Consider the following 23,020-nt stretch of genomic DNA (forward strand, 5'->3'; position numbering starts at 1 on the left):
GTCTGAGGGGAAGTAGAGAAGCAAAAAAGACAACCCAGCATGCCCTGCAACTTCCTTTGTGCGGCAACGTACCAAATAAGAGTCAGGTAAACTGGGGAATGATCATTTATAAACAAGAAAAGTAATAGAGATGTGTAACTTTTGGATTACCTGATTAGCATCCTTATTACTTGTTTACCAGATAAAAATAAAGAATTGATTTTTGATTTTATGCCCGACAGTTACACCTCACTGTTCTCTGGTCCCCTGTTGCCGTTTGCGGACCCTTCAAGGAGTTCTGACAAGGCTTGTGGGTAATCTGATCAGGTCTGCTCTCCTCTTCCAAAACGAGTGCAGCTGTACTGTGCCTGCAGGAGTACGGCCACAGTCATACTATCCCAGGAAAAAAAAAAAGATAAATACTTCTTCTACTAACATAACAGATGTATTGCACTGTCCACATTTTGATTTCAGTGAATTTTATACAGCAGATAAAGAGAAAATTGTTCCAGGCATTTCCATCTTTACTGTCTCTGACCGAAGCCGATCCTGATGTCATTTCCTCCCTTACTTTTTTTTTCTCCTCTGCCTGAAATGGTTTATGCAGAACTGCACTGTCATATTTAGCTTGCTTTGCAAACACATGTGAGCAGAACATAGATTGGATTTCAGCAGCTTCTGCAGAGGGGTGAGGTGATTTAGCTTCTATTTCCCTTCTCAGCCTCATGTCACACTGAACTGCCCTCAGCCAATCAGCAAGGAGCAGGAATGTGGGAGGGGAAGAAGGGAAGATAACACAAACACACTGCAAAGATTAAAATACAGCCCCACAACTGCAGAAATAGTGTCGATGATTCATTATTATGTACAGTTGTGGGGTTGAGTTTTTTTATGTTTGCTGTAAACTTTGCGGTGGGGGGAATTTTTGATCCAATGCTGGTTTTTGGATTTGTCCTCCTGCATTCGCTCAGTAAAACGTTCGATGTAGATAGTAGGGGGTATCGGCGCCGTTCCCTGGTGAGTCTCCCCTCGTTTTACTTGTACAATCGCTTTACTCATCACCTGAGCACTCTCAGCATTTATATACCGTGTGTATATACCGGTATATATATATATATATATATATATATATATATATATATATATATATATATATATATTTATATAGATTTGTGTTATTTATAGTTTGGTTTTCTGGACCATCTGCTCAATATTTAAAGATCGTTTCAGGAGACAAATATTTAAAAAAAAAAAAAAAAGACTTACTATATTTAACAAATATAAGAAAAAACAAATTATATGTTCCAACATGTTTTTTCATGTACTTTTAAAGAGACACTGAAGCGAAAAAAAAATTATGATATTATGATTTGTATGTGTAGCACAGCTAAGAAAGAAACATTAAGATCAGATACATCAGTGTAATTGTTTCCAGTACAGGAAGAGTTGAGAAACTCCAGTTGTTATCTCTATGCAAACAAGCCATTAAGCTCTCCGACTAAGTTAGTCGTGGAGAGGGCTGTTATCTGACTTTTATTATCTCAAGTGTTATTGGACTATTTACTTTTCCTCTGCCAGAGGAGATGTCATTACTTCACAGACTGCTCTGAAAGAATCATTTTGAATGCTGAGTGTTGTGTAATCTGCACATATTAGAGAATGATGCAATGTTAGAAAAAACACTATATACCTGAAAATAAAAATATGAGAATATTTTCTTTGCTGCTAATCTTCTAGTAATTATTCATAGTACACAACCAATTCACTATATCATATTTTTTTTTTTCGCTTCAGTGTCTCTTTAAAGGGATCCAAGCAGCCTTTTGCTTCTGCAGTTTGTCCTGGTTTCTAATAGTTGTAGTAGCTGACATTTTCCCGCCTCCCCTTCTCTCCTTGCTTATTTATCCAGGGGAAGGTGTGAATGTAATCAAGTGGGACTTCTTTAAACTTTTTGAATCACAGTGTCCTATCTCTCCACCCCCCCCTGATGAAAGTTGTTGTTTGCTCATTGCTACTGCTAATTACAGCAGTCGGTATCTGCCTACTCTTTCTGCAGAACAGCAAACCACGGAAGTAGGGTAATAAACGTTTAAATGTAAAAGGAAGAGGTAGAATGGATTTTTTTAGGAATGAGACACATTGTTAATGTGCATTTTTAATGTACTGTTGAGATGCCCTGGGGGGCTAAAAATCGTGTTCAGTTCACAGTAGAATGGTCCGATAGGAATGATTGCCATGAGGGAGGTGTGGGATTCATCCAGCTGAGGGCTATTGTTTTCCTAGCGAGGAACCGAGACTCAACAAAAAAACTTCTTTAGCGATGTGGAAGAATGCCCTCACCGAGGAGGCCGAAGAACTGCCTGGAGATCGAGTGACCAACTGGAATCCCGAGAGGCTACACCAAGGTCCATCAGTGACCTCCGGAGTTGCCTGGACAATTCCATATCATCTGGCATTAGATATTCCTCCATACCCCGGCCAACTCTCAATGGCCTCAGATCGCCAAGCGTTACCAACAGCTGATTTTACCAATCACCTTGCCAAATGCCAATTCACTAAACCTATTACTGCACTAAAGAGTAAAATAACTAACTAGTGAGGTAAATGACTGACTAGTGAGATAAATACCTCAAGAATTGTCAAGAAATCGCAATTCACAAAGATTGAAGCATTCGGTGTTCAATAAAAGTGTTCAGTATTTACCTCCAGCTTTGACCAGATGTAGCAGAGAGCCACACAGCCAGTAGGGGGAGCCACACAGCCCTGCTTCTCTCCTGATTGGTCAGATACCCTGGAGGGCGGGACTTCACTTCCGCAGAGTAGAGGAAGGATACATTTTAGAAGGCTTTTCTGCATCCCTTTAGATGTGACAATCTGTATACTCTTATACAGAAGAGCTCCCCCTGGTGGCTGCAGAACATCTAAAGGGAAGCCGAGGATGCACTGCACAGAAATCCCCCGACTCATGCACACAGCTTCCTGCCTGACCTGCTGACCTGCTCCACAGCTGGTAACCCGAGTGTAACGATCGGTGTAACTCAGAGATGATCTGATTATCGGTGATCTGCAGTATCACCGAGAATACAGATATACACCCGATTATTGATGATCTGCAGTATCACCGATAATCAGATATATCTCTAACCTCTGGACACCTGAGTAATAAGAGTGTTTGGTGCAACAGTAATACTTTGAGAAGAGCACCCGTATAAAGGGTGCAAGGCAGTAAAGGGTACTGCCCAAAGAACAGGTTCCTTCCACTGGCCTGAGGCTCCCCAAGGGGAGGAGTCAGGCTGAGAGTGGGAAGGACTAGAGTGTGAGTGACACCAATAGAGGAATGTCACTGGCAGACTGTGAACTATCTCTTAACGGGAGAGATAGTTCTCGAGGTCGGACAGGCCAGGTCGGCAACACACGGACAGATCAGATACAGAGACAGGAGACAGACACGGAATCCTAAGGCAAGCAGGGTTTGGCAACAGAGTATCAGATATAGCGAAGTACCAAATCAGAGATCAGGAGAGTGGTCAGGAAAGCAGAAGGTCATAACAAATAATCAACAATGCCTAATCTTAGGTGTGAGCTCCGTACATCAACACCCTGGAACTAGTCTGAATAATAACACAGATAATACACAGTATTCCTAGTCTTGGGTGTGAGCTCCGTAGTCATCAACACCCTGGAACTAGTCTGGAGAATAACACAGATAATACACAGTATTCCTAGTCTGGGGTGTGAGGTCCATGATCATCAACACCCTGGAACTGGTCTAGAGAATAACACAGATGATATGCAGAATTCCTAGTCTTGGGTGTGAGCTCCTTGGTCATCAACACCCTGGAACTGGTCTAGAGAATAACACAGATTCTGACAAAAAGGTCTGAGTGCTACCACGTAGCCGTTGCGGCAGACACCAGAGAAATGACCAGCACCCAGTATATATACCAAAGCGCTCTCCAGCGCCTCCCCTAAGTGCTGGACCAATGGGAACTGATAGAATTGTCAGCTGACCGGCTTGGTCAGCTGACACCCTTCTGGCTGTCATAAAAGCTCTGCCTCTCAGCGTGCGCGTCCTTCTGAACCTGTGTGGACTATCAGTCCCAGCCACACCAGACATGTGTTATAACGCATCCGCTGTGCTGGACGCGGAACCAGCCGCACCGCTATCAGAGCATGCGGCGGTTTCTCCGCGTTCAGCCATACTGCCAGATGTAGGCCTATGCGTGCAAACCGCCGCGTCGGACGCGGAATCCGCCGCCTTGTTCTCAGGACATGCGGCGGTTTCTCCGCATTCAGTCATGCAAGCAGATGCAGGCCCACGCGCGCAACCTGCCGCGTTCGACGCGGAATCGGCCGCCTTGCTCCGAGCACCCGCGGTGGCTTTTCCGCGTTTTCTCACACCGAGCAGGGATTAGTGAATTGAAGCATGTTTGTTCAGTAAATAAGAGAACATCTACCGCATGCGGGAAATGTCAGTCAAGTTGGTAAAAAAAAGTGTAAAATACCGAATGCTGTATTTTATCGCAGGGCCGCCTTCAGGGCAGTACAGGGGGTACTGCTGTATGGGGCCCTAAGACAGTTTGGTGCCCAAACAGTGACAGTTCCACATGGGCCCTAGCTGTCAATTACTCCCGCGGCGTGGCCCCTTTTAGCCATATGTCAGCTGCTGTATGTCCCCTCTCCCCTTGCCATGTGACTGGAGGACACGCAGCAATGTGTATTGTGGCTCTGCCCCATCATGCTGTGGCCCACCCCTGCTTGTGGCCCCATCCTCTTGGGAGTCCATTATGGCAGGTGGTGGAGGCCTCTTCAATACTCCTACCTACCTGCTACTACAAGCTACCTATCAGATTGTGATTTTACATGTGGAGGCACAGGGGAGTAAGGGGGGCCCAGTAGGTTTGCCCAGTAAGGGGCCCAGAAAATTCTGATGGCGGCCCTGTTTACCGAACTAAATTATTTCACCGAACTGCCTTTAGTGAAAGTGTTTAATGAGCATTGTAGATTGCACCATGCCTAATTATTAAAAATATCAAACAATTTAGAAATGACGCTCGCTTGCCGTCACTTCCTGTTTCTGGTATGTAGATGTGTATTGTTAAAATACGCTGCCGCGCCGTCGTGTAATTTTTGTTTCAATCCACTTGACTTTCGGGCCGACGCAGATCTCCGCAAGTCTATGCATCACTGTAACGTTACCGTACTTTTGGACCTGAGACGGGGATGCGGCGAAAGCGTCACTTCTGTCGCATTGCGCTGTAGCGCAGTATGAAAGTTTCCATGTACTTTCATTGCCCGTGTATGCGGGTTGTGGGCGGAGCCCGGAGCAAGCGGCGGACACAAACGGGTATAGTATACTGCACAGGGCACCGGGGGGGGGGGGGGGGGAGGGGCAGCATTGGGCTGGTGAGGCGCTGGTTTGCAGCTTCACCAGGCCGATTCTCGAGAGATTTCATGCTGACCATAATGGCCTCTGCGATGAGGTTTATAAGGCGGAAGTAGCGCAACGCGGCACAATGCAGTAAATGTAAAAGAGGCGTCTTGCACACTACACGCAATTTTGATTTTTTTATACGATACGATTTTTTATTCTGTTTAAAAAAAAGTGCTGCATGCTGCTACGTTTTTTGATCAGAATCAAAAATCGGATTGTATAAAAAAATGAGAATGGCATGTAGAGTGCAAGAGGCCTGACTGTCTGGTGGTATTTCGTTTATGACGTGAAAGATATATACGGCGGGGGGGGGGGGGGGACACTCCCTGCAGAATATGTTGGCGCTTTATAAATACAACCAATAAATAAATCATTGTGCGCATTTTGCCACGCACGATTCCACATGCTATCGCAGTCAGTAGCCTCACTCATATGTTCACATTTTGCGTGTGCAATTTTCCATGCGTTTTTTAATCTCGCAGCATTCAAATTTTTCCCAATGATAGTAAAATCGTGGTACAATCGCGGCAAAATGTTAGCCGAAAACGATTGGCAAAAGCAGACAAAGACCCAGAAATCGCCGGGGAAAAGGGCCCTGCCAGTGCGTTCTCTCCCTGAAATACGCTGGGTTGCGGCGCACTTGTTGGCCTCTCATTGGTTCTTATTGGCGGCAGAGTTCCTTTTACGTGAAAGCGACAATAGACCGGAGACCTCCTCCGAGATACGATATCTGCTATAAATAACAGTAGTCACTCTAATTATACCATTATACTATTGCCGATTCATTTTATAATCATTTCTTCCCCTTGATTATAATTTGCTTTCATAAATTAGCTTTTGGGAAGCCACCGGAGTGGAGATATGGAGGCTGCAGCATCTCCTGGCCCACCAAACTCCGCCTGGCTTCTTAAAGGGAACCAGAGACGAGGGTTAGCCTAAAATTGGTAAAAGATGTTATACATACCTGGGGCTTCCTCCATCCCCATAAGCCTGGATCGCTCCTACGCCGCCATCCTCCGCTGCCTCTATCGCTGGTACTGGGTCCCGTCACTTCCGGCGGACGCGGCCAGTTGTACGCATGCACAGGGGCTCCCTCCAGATTTGTACGCGTGCGCCTGCATAGTACGGAGGGAGCGCACTGCCCTTGTGTCGACTGGCGGAAAGTACGGGACACGGTACCGGCGGACAGAGGCAGTGGAGGACGGCGGTGTGGGAGAGATCCAGGCTTGTGGAGCTGGAGGTAGCCTCAGGTATGTATAAATCTATTTGTTTTTCAGCTCTGGTTCTCTTTAAGCAGTGTTTGTGTTAGTTGACAAATGCCTGGGTCATATCACAACACTGTAAGGGCTGCTGAAATGTTACAGAATTGGAATTTAAATGGGGTCTGGAAAGAATATTAGAACATGCAATTAACTCCGACTCCGGAGTTTTCTCCTAGGAGATCATTTTCCATCTTCTGTTTAGAATAACTTTTCAGCACTTTGTAACTGAAAAAAAGTACCAAAAAGTAGGTAATAAAGTACTATAAAAATTATTCTCAGTGTTTTCTTGCTGGCTGGTGCCTTAAAAGGCCCCCTTAAGGACCAGAGACCGCAGGTACAGAAACAGCGGAATACCAACGACTCGCCGCACATACCCGCCGCAATCGCCGAACCTGGGCCACCCACTCTGCTTTCATTGGCTCCCGACCCTTTCTTCCAATGTAAGCCAATGGGAGCTGCTTACGTTGATAGACAGGGTCAGGGGCCAATGAAATCGCTTCCTGGCCCGCGCACAGGGCTCTGCTGTTATAGAGACGGCCGAGTGAGTGAGCTGCGGCGGGGAGATCGTCGGGAGCGACGAAAGCGGCAAGCACATGCGCCGTCGGTTGATTGAAGTTTGCGCCCTGCCAGCTGGATAGCCATCAGAACAGGGCGGAGATTCCAATCAGTGCGGTCTTCCAGTAGTTAAAATAAAATGCCTTTTCAAACAACCAACGAGCAAGAAAATACTCCAAATAATTTTTACAGTATTTGTTCACCTACTTTGTGGTACTTTTTCCGTTGTAAAATGTTAAAAAAAGTTATTTTCAATTGAAGATTTGAAAAATGGTCTCCTAGAAGAAAACTGGGGATAAAAAGTGAACTGCATGTGGGTCCAATAATGTGAGTTAAACAGAGCAGATGTGTTTGTATTATACACAGTTTATACCAGCTGATTCTGGCCTTGTTAGTTGTTTTGGGGTACAGGGTTAGGAGTTGTCCGTGTAACTTGCTTTATTATTTCACACTGTCCTGTTCTTCCTGAGGGAAATGTGTCACATCACATCACTAGAACTACGAACTTAAAGAGAACCTGAAGTGAAAATAAAAAATCAGAATAAACATACACAGGTCATACTTACCTCCCGTGTAGTCTACTCTTCAATCTCTTTCTCCTCTTCCGTTCTGTTTGTCCACTGTGATCAATGGAATTCTCTGTCCTCCATTTTAAATATAGCCATTACACTATAACAGCTTCCTGGTCAGCACACTGTTACACTGTAATATCACCCACTTGAGCCATAGGGAAACATGGACATTACCTTGCACATTCAGTTGTAAGTGACAGCTGCTGATGTATCACTGACAGCGACTGGTATATTTCAGCTCTGACAAACCGAGAGCCTAATATAGTGTAGTATGCACCGGTAATTGGTGTATCTTTAACCACTTCGCATCCAGACCTTGTTTTCTCACTTATTGACCAGAGCAGTTCTGACAGTTTAGCTATGTCCTTATTTCATCAGAAATAACTTTATCCCTACTTATGACACAGAAATGAAATATATATTGGGGGGTTTTTCAAGACAAACTAGGCTTTCATTGTATGCCACGTTTTCCCCTCGAACAATTTTGTTTTCTATGAATTTTAACGGGAAAACAAGAAAAAAAAATAGAAGAAACACATTATTTCTCAGTTTTACCAATTCCAGTTTAGAAATAAAAAGTGCTACTGTAGATAAAAAGCACAAATTTTGTTTGGCTATTCTTACCGCTTATCACAAAACTTAGATTATGTTCCTGTCACAATTTATGGTGAAGATATTTGATTCTGAAATAATGCTACAGAGTGTATTTTTCACTATGAACTGAGAAAACAAAAGTATTTTTAATGGTAAAAATCAGTCTCATTAGCTCAGGGAACATATATTTCCCTTCACCAATTAGTGCTGCATCAGATAGTGCCAGAGGTGTGCACAGGAGTAAGCCCAATCCTGCACAGCACTGCTTCTGCTACAAGACGTATATCTACGTCCTCGTGGCTTAGATGAAGTCACAGAGGACATAGATATACTGTAGTGGTGGATAAAGTGGCTAAATAGTAAGAAAGGTAAACTCACAAACGAAGGAATACTCACAAACCACACAAATCTGTATAAAGTAAACAGAGGAGCCAATAGAATAAAAAAGACTAAAAATGTTAAAAATGCTTGGAAGGCAGCTGTGGACTTACCTCCTAAAAGCAATCTCAAAATGACATACATTTATTGACCTACTCCCCAAAGTGTTGCAACGCGTTTCGCAGGTAGGACCTGCTTCATCAGTCAATAAGACAGGGGTATATAACAGTGTATGGTCAGGGATGCACCAGGCGCCTCTGACAGATGGAGAAAAATGAAGGAAAAAAAGTGAATTGAGTAAGGGGCCCTTTGCCCACATGCAATGAGCTTTTTCTCCTGAGTTTTCTCCTAGGAGATAATGTTTCATCTTCTATTTAAAATAACCTTTCAGCACTTTGCAACTGAAAAAGTACAAAAAGTAGTTACAAAAAGTACCGTATTTTTCGGACTATAAGACACTCCGGACTATAAGACACTCCGGACTATAAGACACTCCGGACTATAAGACACTCCGGACTATAAGACGCTCCGGACTATAAGACGCTCCGGACTATAAGAGACTCCGGACTATAAGACGCTCCGGACTATAAGACGCTCCGGACTATAAGACGCTCCGGACTATAGGACGCTCCGGACTATAAGACGCTCCGGACTATAAGACGCTCCGGACTATAAGACGCTCCGGACTATAAGACGCTCCGGACTATAAGACACTCCGGACTATAAGACACTCCGGACTATAAGACGCTCCAGGAAAAAAAATATATCCTAAACCTGGTGCATCTATATTATAGACCTTCCTCCCCCCAATTATGTCCTCCTTGTACCTTTCAAGTACCTCTTGTGCCCTCCTTTGTTCCCTATCCCTGTGTCCAGTGTCCCCATCTCCTCCATATCAGTGTCCTATATGATCCCATACATTATTGCTGTCTATTCTCTCCCCCTGTCGTCCATCCTGCTGTGTATTCTGTCCCTGTGTCCTTTCTTCTGCTGTGTATCCGGGCTCTGTATCCTGTGTCCATGTCTGCTGTGTATTGCCCACTGTTTGTCTCCTGCCCTCTTTGTGTCCATGTGCTTCGTCTCGCTGTGTATCCTGTGTCAGTGGTGTATTGCCCGCTGTCTGTCCCCTGCTCTCTTCACCCCTTCCTATGTCCCCGGATTCAGACCCCTTTTCCATACTTAGCTGCAGCATTCTACCTGGTGTCTGTCCCTCTGTGTACTTGATCCAGCTATGTATCCTATATACACGTGTCTGCTGTGTTTTGTCCGCCGTCTATGTCCTGCCTTCTTTGTGTCCGTGTCCTTTGTTCCTTGTCACGCTATGTATCCAGTGTCTGTGGTGCCCGCTGTCCCGTGCCCTATGTCCCAGAGTGCAGACCCGTTTGTCCATACTTAGCTGCAGCACACCGCTCCAATAAAGAGGAAACAGCCATCTTCTCGGTCTTGAGGGCGGGAACAGAGCGACATCACTGGGGCCAATCACTGCAATCCCTGCAACTGAGGGAGTGCAGTGATTGGCCCCAACTATGGAGCCCTGCTCCCGCCCGCGAGACCAGCGCGTCCTATTAGGAAGGGAGCAGGAGCAGTGAGCTGCCGTGATTGGCAGTTTGGGGCAGCGCCTCTCCGCTTGATTGGTAGATGGCTGCTTCCTCTTCATCGGAGCTGCAGCTAAGTATGGACAAGCGGGTCTGCACTCGGGGACATAGGGCACGGGTCAGCAGTCAGCGGGCACCACGGACACAGGATACATAGCGTGACAAAGGACACGGACACAAAGAAGGAAGGACACAGACGGCGGGCGAAACACAGCAGACACGGACACAGCATACACAGCGGGAGAAGGGACATGGACACAGGATACACAGCGGGATCAAGGACACAGAGGGACAGACACCAGGTAGAATACACATGGGTACAGAGGACACATAGGTGCCGGTCCAAATTTTAGTATTCGGACTATAAGATGCACTGACTTTTCCCCCCAACTTTTGGGGGAGAAAAAGTGTGTCTTATAGTCCAAAAAATACGGTATGTTCGAAATTATTTCCAGTATTTTCTTGCATGCTGGTGGCTTAAAAGGTATTTTATTGACAATTTTGAAAATATCACCTGGGAGAAAACTCAGGAGAAACAGTGAATTGCATATGAGCCCTTATGTGTTTAGTTTGAATTGTAATAGCTGTTTCTATTTCTCCTGCCGTGTTAAAAACAATAAGTATTTTTCAAGTAGAACCTAATTACGCTGTTGTCTTTTAAAAAAAGGTGGCTCTATTATCTTTGGAATTATCCATCAAGCAATCTCTAGTTCTCTAGTTATCTTTCTGAGTCGGGCAGTGACCAGAGACAGAAAGAGAGGAACGTTACAACTTGTGTCGCTGATACATTCTGATGGACTAAAAACTTTTCAGAGAGAAAAAAAATGACCGTATGTGTGTCGTTATTACCCAGTGTCCAACCCCATAATGACCCATTGAACTTGAAGCTGATTTTGTTAGAGAAGTTGATGGAAGCTAATCTATATGTCATTTTTGTCCACCTCCAGGTCTCTTCCAGAAAGCTATTGCCCAGAGTGGTACAGCCATCGCCAGTTGGTCGGTCAACTACGAACCGCTGAAGTACACGCGTATGTTGGCGTCTAAGGTGAGCTGTGATTACCCTGACAACACTGAGATGGTCAGCTGCCTGAGGCGGAAACCCTACCGAGATCTGGTGGACCAGGACATCCAGCCCGCCCGGTACCATATTGCTTTCGGGCCTGTTGTCGATGGAGATGTCGTTCCAGATGACCCGGAAATTCTGATGGAACAAGGAGAGTTTCTAAACTATGATATCCTAATGGGGGTGAACCAAGGTGAGGGCCTCAAGTTTGTGGAAGACACGTTAGAGAGTGAAGATGGCATATCAGCCAGCTACTTTGATTTTACAGTGTCCAATTTTGTGGACAACCTCTATGGCTATCCCGAAGGGAAAGATGTGCTGCGAGAAACTATTAAATTCATGTATACGGACTGGGCTGACCGTGACAATGGTGACATGAGACGGAAGACTCTGCTTGCCCTTTTTACGGACCATCAGTGGGTTGCACCAGCAGTGGCCACAGCTCGTTTCCATGCCGAATATGAGTCACCTGTTTACTTCTATGCCTTTTACCATCGCTGCCAGGCCGAGGGAAGGCCGGAATGGGGAGAGGCGGCCCATGGCGACGAAGTGCCCTACGTCTTTGGTGTTCCCATGGTGGGAGCTACAGACTTGTTCCCCTGCAACTTCTCCAAGAATGACGTCATGCTGAGCGCGGTGGTCATGACCTACTGGACCAACTTTGCGAAGACTGGGTGAGTTTTGTCCTGTTCTGCCACTTCAGTCAACAGTAGTTCATGTATTTCAACCAATCATCCATAAATCCATTGAGCACTGAATTAGAATTACTATATCTGTCAGGAACACCACCGATATGTTCTAACTTCTGTTGGTTGAAGGGTTTCTCTCTTTCATGAATGGTATGGTCCACAAAGCCTAATATAGTAAAAGAGAGCAACGTGTTGGACCAATGATGGTACTCAGCTTCAATTTAATGAATAAGCTTGTTCTTAATGTTGAGCTAATCCTCTGAACATGTCAACAGAATGTCACAAACAGATGTGAATTTTGCAATGAAATTAGCCAATTAAGACATCACTAAAAGGAATATATCTAGGTGATGGGTTAAAGGCTTTGATGATAGCAAAGACATTTTTTTACAGGATTGAACAAGGCTTTGTACATTTTTTGGGTATCTAGTAAGTTATTCAAACAAGGGAGAACATAAAAATAAAAATGTGTTAGAAAAATAGCAGTGAGGTCTTCCGAGAGGAACTGTTCTCGTGCCTTGGGCTGATGGGAGGAGTGAGACTATCGGTGGATGGGTTTAACCAGCGCCTTATCAAAGTCACATTTCAGAATCTTATCTTAATTTTGCATTGCGTTGAAAAAGTTACAAACTTGGGTATTGTTCTCCTCACTTCCTTTCCCGCTGACCACACTTCCTCTCCCGCTGACCACACTTCCTCTCCCACTGACCTCACTTCCTCTCCCACTGACCTCCATGGATCCTTGTGGCATTAATATGGAAACTAGGAGTCTCGGGGACAGGACATGAGGGACGAAAAGAAGAGCTAGTTGGGTTTTCTCATTATTTCCCATTCTGTTTAAGAAATGTACTGTTTGTAGCCATCTCTGTAAAGGTGGTCATACATCTATCGATTTTGCAGCCCAATTGGCCATCCAATAATTTTATCGAATCAGATGAAAATCAGTGCTGTAACATGCCAATCGATGAGTCAACTAATTTGATCCTGAAATTGGTCGGATGCATCGATAGAGCATGCTGGAAAATCTCAGTCCCATGTGGTCAGTTGGGGGTGTGAGGGAACAGTGTGATGACCAACGTATTGGACAGACCCTCGGCCAATGTCAGGGCCGGATTTGTACTCTTTACTGCCCAAGGCCACTGTCAGGAGCCTCCCACCTTCAGTATAGGTAGCGAGATGACCCCTCCCCCTGCCAGTATAGGTAGTCAGATGACCCTTCCCCCTCCCTCCAGTATAGGCAGCCCGTTGACCCTTCCCTCTAGCATAGGTAGCCAGATAAAAACCCCTTCCCTCCAGTATAGATAGCCTGATGCCCCCCCCCCCCCTTCCCTCCAGTATAGGTAGCCAGTATATTTATTTATTGTATTTATAAAGCACCAACATATTACGCAGCGCTGGACATTAATTTAGGTTGTATAGGTAGCCTGATGACCCCCCCCCCCCCTTCCCTCTAGTATAAGAAGCCAGATAATCCTCCCCACTTCTGTATAGATAGATGGCCAGGTGACCTTCCCCAGTATAGCCTGCTGTCCACCTGCCCTTGATCCTGTGGTGCCCTAGGCCATGGCCTATGTGGCCTTGCCTTAAATCTGGCCCTGGCCACTGTCCCATTAAGTGTAAAATTCCCCACTCATAGGCATTGAAAGTTTTCACCTGTTCCGCTGGTGTAACTTTCGACCCTGTGTTGTGGCACCAGGCATGTTTGTGATGTCACACACCACACACTCCCCACATGGTGCACACACCACACACTCCCCACATGGTGCACACACCACCCACTCCCCACATGGTGCACACACCACCCACTCCCCACATGGTGCACACACCACCCACTCCCCACATGGTGCACACACCACCCACTCCCCACATGGTGCACACACCACCCACTCCCCACATGGTGCACACACCACCCACTCCCCACATGGTGCACACACCACCCACTCCCCACATGGTGCACACACCACCCACTCCCCACATGGTGCACACACCACCCACTTCCCACATGGTACACACACCACCCACTCCCCACATGGTGCACACACCACACACTCCCCACATGGTGCACACACCACCCACTCCCCACATGGTACACACACCACACACTCCCCACATGGTGCACACACCACCCACTCCCCACATGGTACACACACCACCCACTCCCCACATGGTACACACACCACCCACTCCCCACACGGTACACACACCACCCACTCCCCACACGGTGCACACACCACCCACTCCCCACATGGTGCACACACCACACACTCCCCACATGGTGCACACACCACCCACTCCCCACATGGTGCACACACCACACACTCCCCACATGGTGCACACACCACCCACTCCCCACATGGTGCACACACCACCCACTCCCCACATGGTGCACACACCACCCACTCCCCACATGGTGCACACACCACCCACTCCCCACATGGTACACACACCACCCACTCCCCACATGGTGCACACACCACCCACTCCCCACATGGTGCACACACCACACACTCCCCACATGGTGCACACACCACACACTCCCCACATGGTGCACACACCACACACTCCCCACATGGTGCACACACCACCCACTCCCCACATGGTGCACACACCACACACTCCCCACATGGTGCACACACCACCCACTCCCCACATGGTACACACACCACCCACTCCCCACATGGTGCACACACCACCCACTCCCCACACGGTACACACACCACCCACTCCCCACATGGTACACACACCACCTACTCCCCACATGGTGCACACACCACCCACTCCCCACATGGTGCACACACCACCCACTCCCCACATGGTGCACACACCACACACTCCCCACATGGTGCACACACCACCCACTCCCCACATGGTACACACACCACCCACTCCCCACATGGTGCACACACCACCCACTCCCCACATGGTGCACACACCACACACTCCCCACATGGTGCACACACCACCCACTCCCCACATGGTACACACACCACCCACTCCCCACATGGTGCACACACCACCCACTCCCCACACGGTGCACACACCACCCACTCCCCACATGGTGCACACACCACACACTCCCCACATGGTGCACACACCACACACTCCCCACATGGTGCACACACCACCCACTCCCCACATGGTGCACACACCACACACTCCCCACATGGTGCACACACCACCCACTCCCCACATGGTGCACACACCACACACTCCCCACATGGTGCACACACCACCTACTCCCCACATGGTGCACACACCACCCACTCCCCACATGGTACACACACCACCCACTCCCCACATGGTGCACACACCACCCACTCCCCACATGGTGCACACACCACCCACTCCCCACATGGTGCACACACCACCCACTCCCCACATGGTACACACACCACCCACTCCCCACATGGTGCACACACCACCCACTCCCCACATGGTGCACACACTACATGGTAGCGCTTGCCGTAACGGTGGACCTGGGGGTTATGGCGGATGTGTCCAAGAGTTGCGCCAGTGGCACAGGTGATCATTTACAATGCGCGGGCAGGGGGCATTGTTGGGCCGATTCCTGAGAGATTTCATGCTCAAATCTATCAGGCATTGGCCTGCAGTGTGTTGGCCAGCAACAGGCATCTCTCTGATTAGATTGGATCAGAGAGGCATCGTCTCATGGTCGATCTGCCCATACATTGCCTGATGTATGGCCACCTTAAAGGGAACCTAAACTGAGAGGAATATGGATTTTTCCTTTTAAACAATACCAGTTGCCTGGCAGTCCTGCTGATACTTTTAGCTGTAGTAGTGGCTGAATCACAGACCTGAAACAAGCATGCAGCTAATCCAGTCTGACTTCAGTCAGAGCACCTACTATGTATGCTTGTTCAGGGGCTGTTGCTAAAAGTATTAGAGGCAGAGGATCAGCAAGACTGCCAGGCAACTGGTATTCTTTTAAAAGGAAAAATCCACATCCTTCTCAGTTTAGGTTCCCTTTAACTCTGAGAGAGATCTGCCCACTTCCTGTCTGACAGGAACTGATGGACGTTTCCACAGAGGGGGATGGAGAGCAGCGAGAACATTCCGAAAGGGAATCTCTGAACATACGTAGCATCCAAAAGTGGAAGTCAGCATTAAATTCCGGACTGAGTTACCGATGTTTCCTGAGCCTTGTGCAGAGCTTGTATTTGCTGTATATATTGTACAAGTTCCTTTATTATATGAACCTGAATAATTCCCTACTAAAGCAGCAGGTCAGGAACTCCTTTACCGGGTACTTCCTGCAGGAAACACTTCCAGAGCCGCAGGTGTTGACTTCCTCAGAAAGCACCACCCACTTCCTGTCCCTGCAACATCAGTGCACCAATCCAACCGTGTTAAAGTGGACCTGAACTCTTGCACAGGACAGAAGGACAACACAGAGAAATGCACCCTGTATGTATTTAGAGAGTTTAGCCTGTCCAATTCCCCCTCATTTGTGACCAATCACCACCGGAAATTCTGAGTTCAGGTCTCCTTTAAAAAAAAAAACCTGTAACAACAAAAAGTTCCCCTGGGTGGTACTCACCTCGGTAGGGGGAAGCTTCCACATCCTATTGAGGCTTCCCTGTCCTCCTGTGTCCCACGGCGGTCTCGCTCTGGCCCTCCGAACAGCGGGGATGTCAATATTTACTGCACCTTCCCTGCTCCAGCGCAGGCGCAGTATCGGCTCTCCGCTCGGAGATAGGCAGAAATACCCGATCGCTGTCAGTCTGCTCTACTGCGCAGGTGCAAGTCTCCTGCAAGTCTCCAGCGCCTGCACAGTAGAGCGGACCCAACAGAGATCGGCTATTTTCGTCTATCTCCATGCTGAGAGCTGCAACAGCGCCCCCTCTGGAGCCAGGAAAGGTAAATATAGCAAGCCTTGCCGAGCCTAGATTGCAGGAGACTTCGGGGGAGCCAGCGCTGGATTGCCTGCAGCTACAGGGGTGGGGGAAGCCTTATTGGGACCCTGAGGCTTCCCCCTCCCGAGGTGAGTACCCCCCGGGGGAACTTTTTTTTTGTTACAGAGTCTCTTTAAAGCTAAAAGGAACCTGTAAAAAAAAATCAGCCAGATACTTACCTAAGTAGAGGGAAGGCTCTGGGTCTCATAGAGCAGTGTTTCTCTACATTGTATTGGTATGTACTTCTTTTAAAACCCTGCACTCACCCAAGTACCCCCTAGCATAGTAAACATTATTACAAGTACCCCTTGACAAATATATATTTAATCATATTACATGATAATTGGTTATAAACAATTTCCAGGCATTTACTATTGCTTTTAATTAGCCAAAATACTAATTTGGTGTTGTTTAAATAAGATTTATCATTTTCTAAAACTCTAACTTGTTATTCTTGGTTAAGTATATCAAGCCTGCATACCCCCTGGAACCATCAGAAGTACCCCCTGGGATACGCTTACCACACGTAGAGAACCTAGGCTGTAGAGCGTTCCCGTACCTCTCACATTCCCCCCGTTGCAGCGCTGGCTTCCCGTTTGAAGGAGTCTTTAGGAGTCTTTAGGAGGTGAGTGCTCCTGAAGAAGGGCAGCTCCGTACTGCGCCTGCGTGCGAGAGAGAGCGTGCTAGCGCAGACGCAGTACGGAGCTGCCTGTAATTGGGAGCACTCACCTCCTAAAGACTCCCAAAGACTTCCAAACCCTCCTGCAGCGGCAGAGAATAGTATTCAACCTTTCCTTAGGTAAGTATCTGGCTGATTTTAAAAAAAAATTTTTTTACAGGTTCTCATTAGCTGTAACGGAGCTTGCTGCTACTGTAACTGCTTCAGCTGGGGCACTAAGTTTAAAATAATTATTAAAGGATACCCAAAGTGACATGTGACATGATGAGATAGACATGTGTATGTACACTGCATAGCACACAAGTAACTAGGAACACAGCATAGTTATTTGTGTGCTAGGCAGTGTACATACACATGTCTATCTCATCATGTCACATGTCACTTCGGGTATCCTTTAAAGTTTGGTTCTGATTTCTTTTGAACACCTTCTATAGATGCTATTTGTGCTCCTCTAGGTTACGTTCTGCAATCATGTCTTCATAATGTAATATCTTCTCTCCTTTTATCCTAGGGATCCCAACCAGCCCGTCCCTCAGGACACCAAGTTCATCCACACCAAGCCCAATCGCTTTGAAGAGGTGGTATGGACGAAATTTAACCCTAAAGAAAAACAGTACCTGCACATTGGCCTAAAGCCTCGCGTTCGAGACAACTACCGTGCCAACAAGGTGGCCTTCTGGTTGGAGTTAGTCCCTCATCTTCACAACCTCAACACGGTCCAACACCCTTCCACCACCACCAAATTACCCCCCTACAGCACCCGCTGGCCCCAGGGTCCCAGGATAAACAGCGGAAGCACCACACGACGACCGCATGCCACCCCTCCGCCTGAGGAGTATACTGATGATCCAGTTGGACCACCTCGTTTCCCTCCTTTCCCTGGGGATTCACGTGACTACTCAACAGAGTTAAGCGTAACCGTAGCAGTTGGAGCGTCTCTCCTTTTTCTCAACATCTTGGCCTTTGCTGCTCTTTACTACAAAAGAGATCGGCGTCATGAACTCCGGCAGAGGCGACACAGTCCTGGACGAGGGGGAGCTCCTGGCAATGACCTAGCACACCATGGACCAGAAGAAGAACTGATGTCCCTTCAGATCAAAAGAGCGGGAGGAGCTCCTGATCTGGAGCCTCTGAGGCCACATGACATACTGCGCCCAACATGCCCTCCCGACTACACATTGGCATTAAGAAGGGCCCCTGAGGACGCTCCTCTTCCACCACAACCTCCACCTCCTTCCTCTGTCTTGGCTCCAAACACCATTTCGGGCCTAGCTTCTTTACACCCCTTCAATACATTCCCCACCACCGCCCACAACAATACCCTGCCCCACCCGCATTCAACCACAAGGGTATAGTGCTACAAGGCATCCCTCCCTCTACCCACACATTGCCCCATCCCCCCTTCCTCTCCTGAACAGCAACACTGGCTATCTGGGCCTACCAAGCCTGAGCTGGATTTTGCCTTATGGCAGGGGATGGGGGTAGATGGAATAACTTGTTTATAATGAGGGGGCTGGAAAGGAACTACCTGTGCTCCCCATGCCCCTTCTGCTCCTCCTCAGGCTACACAAACTGCTCCCGAGATCGACATGTAGGACTTCAACTTCTGCCTATGTCATGGGGGAAACAGGGTCGACAAAAAACATAAAAAAACAAAAACACACAAAAAAAAGATGATGGGGCAGTTATTTAATGGGATGTAGGGGAAGATACGATGTTTTGATCCAATAAATTATACCCCCTTGTTGGGGGAGAGTTGCTAAAGGGGGAAACGAGGCCTATGTGACTAGGCCGAAGCCTCCACTGACTCAACTTCTACACCTGCTTTATTTTTATTCACGGACAATATCTATCGGATGGGGGAGGTGACACCGCGGGGGCGGGCGCCATGAAGAGCCTGCGTCCGGTGCGTTTAATGCACTCAACCTTCAAGGACTTGACTGCTCCCAAACAACAGATGTCGCCATCACAGGAAGCGGGGGTTCCTGAGAGATATCCCCTATCCCCGGAATGGAGAAAGGGGGCAGGGGGTGAATGTACAGGGGAGGGGGTGAATGCATGAGAGGCCAAATTAAGCCCTCCCCCTTCAAAATACAAAACACAGTGCCAATGATCCCCTTTCCACCTCTTTGACAAAGGTGGACCTGCTCCAATCTCAAAGGGGGTGCTGAAGTGGTTAATAAGTGTACTGCCTCTCCACTGCCATAGTACCCGAGACCCCTCCAGGTAGATAAGAGGGGGGAAGGGAACTGTCTGTGTGCCAAAATAATAGTGCGAGAGTGTCTTATATGATGGATCTTTGCTCTCTATTTTCCTATATTACGTTTCGTATATTACTACCATCCTCATCATGATCTCTCGCTGCTCCCTTTCCTCACCCCTCCTCCCCTTAAGCCCCACCTTCTTTATTGTCCTCTGATAAATTTCTCCCGCACCCCATTCTGTTTTTCCTCCCTCCCCCTGTACCCTCCCCCACTCCTTCTCCAGCTCTTCCTTCACAGAGCCCGGCTGGGCCCCCTCCACCACGGGGGGCTGGCGATCACAAGCACACAGAGACCTGCTAATCCCGCCACGGACATCGGGATCAGATCACAAGAAGACTGGAGATTCTGGGAATCACAGGCAGGCTTCCATGTTTACAAGAAGATTAGATGGGAACGATTGGTCTGACGCAGGGAGGCCGCATGGTTCGACAGGGTGCAGGGTCAACTAAATGCTGGATTTCCAGATTTTATACAGATTATATATTCTGGTGAGGGTCGGCGTCTTCCCTCCGATGGGATACTAGTGTCACATGCTTACATAGGCTATACTGCAGGACAACAGAGCCAAAAGAACCACCAACACCTCACCCGAAACTACAGTGAAGAACAGCATTGCCTTCTTACAAGTTGTAGGGTCTTTGTGTCCCTCTGGGGAGATGACAGTATCACTAGGGAAGACTTTAGGGACTTCTTCTGACTAAATAACATATCAGGAAAGGAAACTACTCATGGAACACCGTGTAGGGTTCAGCGATCAGAGGATTCACACCAGGCTGCTCTATAGATGAACCTTGTTTACTGTCAAGTGGTCCCAGTTTCCAGTTTCCCCCCTTAAACATGGAAGCAACCAGCAGATATTACATCAGAATGCATACAGCTGGAACAAGTCAGGAAGTCGGTGCAAAGATTTTCAGGTAGCTAGGAAGATGGGTAAATTTACTGACGTAGAAGGCCTCTAAGAGGACCCGTGTAAGGAGTAGCAACAACTTTGCATATGATAGAGGAAAGCATCATGGAGGTTCTGGAAGGTAACGCAACATACATTGAGTCATACTTACATAGAAATACACACACATACAGTAACTGTAGGTTAATATGTCTGGGACTCCATGGGACAGCTAACAACTGAAAAATAAGACATTCTTTTAATTTATACAGCCTACAAGTAGGTTAAAACTGCAATGGGTGTTTTAAAGGGTCCAAGTAAATGATCTGAATCAGAGAACATTGTAGTCTATCCCACACAAATACATGTGTGCTGCTCAGGCACACACACACACACACACACACACACATACATACACACACACACACACACACACACACACACACATACATACACACATACACACACACACACACACACACACACACACATACATGCACACACACTACACACACACACACACTACACACACAGCCATACACACACACACACATACATACACACACACATACATACACACACACACACACACACATACACACACGCACACATACACACACACACACTACACACACACACACACACACCAAGTTCTTGTAACTTATAGGGTCTGAGATTTCTCCCTCCATGGTATTATCAACCTGTAAAATAAAACCTTATCCTATAGCATCAGCCAGTAAGCAAGGGAATCTAAGTAACCCATCTACTAGTACATGAGACCACTGTGAACTATAGACAAACATTGGATTCCTGTGGTTAAGTGACAGATAAATGAACTGTAATGGGTGCAGTAGAAATTCCTCAAATGAAGTCTGTACGGAAGAGAATTGCAATCTATAGCTGGTTGGGTTCCATAAGAATAAGACAAATGCAAATTACGTTGGGGTCGGGGACGATTCCTTGCACAATACAAATCACCAGTAAAATAAAAACATATAGCTAATAACAATTCAAGGGGACTGTAATGGGTGCCTCAGTGGGTCCAAGTGAGCCCATTGTGGCTACGCCAGTAAACAGACACACAGACATCGTGTTTCGTCATTTCTGAAGGCTGCAGTGAGCACTCCACCAAGAGACCTGTAAATAATACAAACCCTTTTATAAATGATGGCCTTGTCAGTGTGTGACGCTCGTATCCCATGGTGGAGGGACGCTGTCTAATGGAACTTATCACACTCCAAAACTCACCATGGTGCAGACCATTTCTCTGGGGCGGTAGTCCCATTAAATATGGAAGTCTCATTATTGAAAACCCCCCCCACCTCTTCTCCACAGACCTTAATGAGATTTATATTATATAGATTGTTCTATCATTAAAGGGAAATTACGGAACATATAAATATATAAATATATATTATATGCACTGCGAGGTGCATACACAGAGACGTGTATATAGCGGCACACATATATGTATACGAGGCTGTCTGTGGTATGGTACCACGGAGAGGGGTATCTCGTGGCTGCTCTCGGCCACGTGTGTGGTCAGGTGAACGGGTAAGACCCTGTGGCACAGACGCCGGGAGGTATAGGTATATGTGTGTCGATATACATCCAGTGAAGGCACAGGATATGCCTTATCGCCTTTTTGGGTCCTGACGCTGAATTGGTTACATAATGGCACTTTTTTTATTTTATTTTCTGTTTTTGGGATCTTGGACTGAAATAAAATGACAAATTTTGGTGAGATGATGGTTGCCTATCTTTATTCTGGATCCCAGCATGCCCGGTGGCTGGGAGGAGCTCTGAGTGGGAGTGTCTACGAAGCCTCCATCGGAGTTCTGGGCCAGGTTCCTAAGGGTTTGCTTTGCAAGAAATGCTGATGGGGAGGTGCAATTTTACTGGCAGAAAACCTTCACCTGAAAGTTTGAAAACCTAACTTTTGTATTTCTAGCTTCGAGCAGTGTGCAGAAAATGAGAAGAGCCCTTCTTAGGGTATTTGTCTCTCATGGGGCCCCGAGAAAAACTTTGAAAGAGTCCCCCGAAGGTCCCACCCTCTCCCTTGCCTGCCCTTGGTGACCTCACAACCTGGAGGTCACATGGGTCATAATACAAGTGTGGCCATCAGGATGGTCACACCCATAACAAGTGTAGCCA

At 47.2% G+C, this 23,020-nt stretch overlaps 1 protein-coding gene across 4 annotated transcripts in view; it reads left to right on the forward strand.

Moving 5' to 3' along the window:
* The window catches only part of NLGN2 (neuroligin 2), a 476,375-nt gene extending 453,765 nt beyond the window's left edge, over positions 1-22,610 (forward strand). For all 4 annotated transcript variants that reach the window (XM_068273846.1, XM_068273847.1, XM_068273845.1 and 1 more), the window contains 2 exons: positions 11,317-12,106; positions 18,228-22,610. In XM_068273846.1, the coding sequence (XP_068129947.1) occupies positions 11,317-12,106; positions 18,228-19,071 (1,634 nt within the window). In that variant the 3' untranslated portion in view covers positions 19,072-22,610. The remainder of the gene's footprint in view (positions 1-11,316; positions 12,107-18,227) is intronic.
* The last annotated feature ends 410 nt before the right edge of the window (positions 22,611-23,020 follow it).

Source organism: Hyperolius riggenbachi, chromosome 3, assembly GCF_040937935.1.
Source record: "Hyperolius riggenbachi isolate aHypRig1 chromosome 3, aHypRig1.pri, whole genome shotgun sequence".
Classification (NCBI taxonomy): Eukaryota; Metazoa; Chordata; class Amphibia; order Anura; family Hyperoliidae; genus Hyperolius; species Hyperolius riggenbachi.